The sequence below is a fragment of the Crocodylus porosus genome, unplaced genomic scaffold, assembly GCF_001723895.1.
Source record: "Crocodylus porosus isolate Cpor-Errol unplaced genomic scaffold, CroPor_comp1, whole genome shotgun sequence".
In the NCBI taxonomy this organism is placed as follows: domain Eukaryota; kingdom Metazoa; phylum Chordata; order Crocodylia; family Crocodylidae; genus Crocodylus; species Crocodylus porosus.
Genome location: NW_017728926.1, coordinates 18,013,425 through 18,017,142, shown reverse-complemented (window position 1 = coordinate 18,017,142; position 3,718 = coordinate 18,013,425). Strand labels below are relative to the sequence as shown.

The following is a 3,718-nucleotide window of genomic DNA, read 5'->3' as shown; positions in this document are numbered from 1 at the left end:
CCCCCCACCTCCCCGCTTCAAAAATAGCATGTCATAACTGATATGCCAATCTCTTGATTTTTTTAAGAGTTTGTCTCATGATATTTGGCATGGTGGGGTTGGCAATACTGAATTACCAACTTGAAATAGAACGTACACAACTTTAAAAAATAATTGTCAGTTAGGATACGGTTCTTTCACAAGCCAGGCAAATACACATGCTGCATGAGATCAAGGGAATGCTGTTTTTTGGAAGTCAACAGCTTGCTTCCTTCTAGTTTCCCAGTCAATAAACCTTTACCCCTGGTAAATAGCCATGGAAGCAGTTTCGCGCCACAAAAGCATAAGGCACCAACACTCCATTGCTGGTCATCACTCAGTAACTGCAGTACTTATTCTACAGATACTTTTAACACTGGGATTTTACAAAGGAGTCCAAAACCTTATCTGTACACAGGCTGTACAGCTTTAACTACTGCAGTATCATTCAAGTGGTCTGTCCTCCCTTTCCCCCATGTGTGGACTGTTTCATCAGCACAATGTACCTACCTTTACCATTATAAAGTCTATCTGCTTTGGCATATCGGCACGCAGACTAACTTTGTGCCAGTAGAAGTGGCTTGTTAAAAATATAAAAGTATGATTGTCCCCTATGCAACAGAGTTATGCTGGCACAAACAAAACCAACCACACACAATCAATCTATGTGTAGGTTGTGCCTAAGGTATTGCGTGTCTTGTTCCAACTGAATCACCTTTAGGCATGTTAAAAAATCTCAGCCTCAGCGCCTTGTTCTGCATGTTGACTCTTACATCCAGCAGGATTCAAAATTGATCACAAATCTCCAGCCTCCCAAAGGGTTATGCCGACAGTTAAGCATTTCTCTACAGAGGCTGACTGCATGCACACAAACCTACACAGGCATCTATCTACTTGCTGTGTTCTGGAGTTTTGTTCCCCCTCTCAAAAGCATTGGAGGGACTTTTTGAAAACATACTAGTCACAGCTTCCCACAGCCAAGTTACATAACTGGTGCGTGTAACACTGATTTACAATAAATTCCTTCCTGTTTGCACTGATACTAAGTTGCATAAGAGGGGAGCTGCAAAACTGGCAGATGTAAGAAAAGATGCTCTACAGAATATCACTTTTTTTAGCTGTGCAGGAGTATATTCCTTACAAATCCAGGGGTGAGCTTGCCAAGTTGCCTCCTGTCTCCCTGTTTTGAAGAGAACTGAAAATTCTCAGTTCAACAACTTTTGTTTTTAACCATGCCTTGTACTTTGTTTCCTGAACTCAGTCACCTCTCTTGCTCTCAGGCTTTTACGGGGGTCATTTGCTGGGCACGTTTCTTAGAAAGACTCGCTTTCTTGACTCCCAGCAATGAATTCTTATGTTTGCCCACGCAGGGAGCTCAAGTGCATATTTTCAGAAAAAGCCAATGATTTGTGCACATTAACACAAAGCATCTCTCTCACTGCACCACAGTAGTGTGCAGTGGGCCAATCAGATAGGGCTACATTATTCCTGGTACCATAGAGACAGAGAAAACCCTGTTCTGCTTTCCAATTCACTGCAGAATTTGCTTGAGGGGTGAGGATGGGGAAATGTACTTCCTGCAGCCCACAACAGCAGCTATACTGTACAGGGGAGCGGCATGGCGGACTCTGCAATAATGAAGGGCAGTCTTATGTATACAGTTATTTCATCTCTCCCTCTGAAGAGGTTTTTGGAACAGAGCACAAAAGACGGAGGGGGCCGCGATCCCGGCTGGACAGTGTGATCGACAGAATTAGCCCGCTACAGGAGGAAGGCTGGGTAGCTCGAAACCACTGCAAAACAGCGAGGGAGACAAACAGCTATTACCTACCTGCAGAGCCTGCTGAGCAAATGTGCACAATGTTGCTGTTGGGCACAAAAATGCTATTGAATCGCTCCTTGGCTTTGGAGTAGCATGCAAAGTAGACAGCCCTGTGCAAGAAAAAGGAGAATTTCATATAGAGGGTCTCTCTAAACATTCAGCTCCGACTACTGCTACTTTCTTCTCACAGTCTAAAAACAAAGAGGTCTCTCTCAAAAGGGTCCTGCCCAGTTTTTTTGATCTAGAAAAACTCAGGCTCAGACTGCACCAGCCTCCACTGGGATGTCTGCATTCATAGCCAGAGAGCAAAATGGTTTCCTTTTAAATCAACCCAAAACAGGAAGTAGCATAGTCTGGTGGCCAGGACACAAGACTGAAGAGTGGGGTCACTGGGTTCTAATCCTGGCTCTGCCACTAACACGTAGGGGCCTGTGCTCTCTCTTTCAGAGAGCTGGGCAAGGTTTCTTGTTCTTTTCAATGCCTCTGCCAGAGAAGAAAGAGGTGATGTTACCCCCCCGCCACCATCTTTCCACCTCCCCTGCTGAGGCTGTGCCACCTACAACAGGCTCATGTTTAGGATGCTCTCCTGGAGGGTGGGAGGTGTCACTTTGAATCCCTTCAAGCAGCATCTCCTACATCTCTGGCAGGAGCTCTAACCACTATTGTATCAGGCACAGTGTCACGTCTTTTTCCTCCGCAACAGCAGCCCCTGCATTTGCCCCCATGTGTTAGGCATGATCCAAGAATACCACGAGACGACTGCCAACTTTCTGGCTCCAAACTGGGCTTAGGAGTGAGAATGGGGCTGAGCTGCTCTGCCCTGGAACAGTTCTCAGCATTTACAATAGCAAACTCTGGGAACTTTCAGTGTCAAAATGTAAGGCACCTACCTGTAAGGCCCTTTTTCTGGATCTGACCTGTAGTTTTTCACAAGAGTGCTAGATCACTTTACAGAAGTACTAATAATATTATTACTCCGCTTTTCTGCACTCACAAACTTCCCAATTTATGACCAGTTCCCCAAGTCATCCTTTCTAACAAGCTGTATATACAATCTGCTTTCCTTTTTAAAATAAACTAACTTGCTAGTACTAACTGAAATCCATTCCATTATGCAATATTCCACCATTCCCAAGCTCCCTCTGCTTGTCTCTGTCTTGCAGCTAATGAAAAGCAAATATCAAGAGAAGCAGCTTGGATACATATCTAAGAAATACTTTTTCTGAAACCAATAGAACTGCCATAGAAAGCCTGCTGGATTCTTAGGTGCAGTAAACAGACATAAAAAGCATATGAAGGTGTTCTCTTGCCTTCTCTAAATCTGTACCTTAAAATGTGCTACAGTAGTATTAAACAATAATATACAACCCATTCTGAGTTGTGTAACACAAAAAGAATGGCTCAGTATATACACAAGTTCTATTTTTCACTTACATATCACTTTTTCTTCCATTGATCTGCAACTGCTTTACAAAGAGGAGTAGCCCCTATTTACAAATCGGGTAATGAAGGTAGAAGAGTTAAAGAACCTGTCCATAGTCATTTAATCTGTGCCAGGCCTGCTAGCCAGAGGCCTACAGTTATCTTATACCTGGTAAACAGTTAATTCTTTAACTGAACTATAATCAAACCTAGTTTAATAAGAACCTTGTAAACATCTTCACTGTGAATTTGAACACGGAACAGTGTTTGTGACAGCCTTAAAATACGCTTTTATGTTTATTACTGAGCAATTTAAAGATCTTTACCTTGATGGTGCAACTCCAACCAAGTTTGGACCCAATCCTCGGAAAAGCGACCTTGGTCCTTCTTTTTCTAGAATTGACCTATAAAAAACAATACATGGGTTTAAAAAAAAAAAAAAAAAAAAAAAAAAAA

At 42.8% G+C, this 3,718-nt stretch overlaps 1 protein-coding gene across 1 annotated transcript in view; it reads right to left on the bottom strand.

Annotated features, from left to right (window-relative positions):
* SLC25A33 (solute carrier family 25 member 33) overlaps positions 1–3,718 on the bottom strand; it is a 15,645-nt gene that overhangs the window by 6,310 nt on the left and 5,617 nt on the right. Inside the window, exons 3-4 of the mRNA XM_019541642.1 lie at positions 3,589–3,666; positions 1,850–1,950 (exon numbers count right to left, since the gene is read on the bottom strand). Of these exons, the coding sequence (XP_019397187.1) occupies positions 1,850–1,950; positions 3,589–3,666 (179 nt within the window). The remainder of the gene's footprint in view (positions 1–1,849; positions 1,951–3,588; positions 3,667–3,718) is intronic.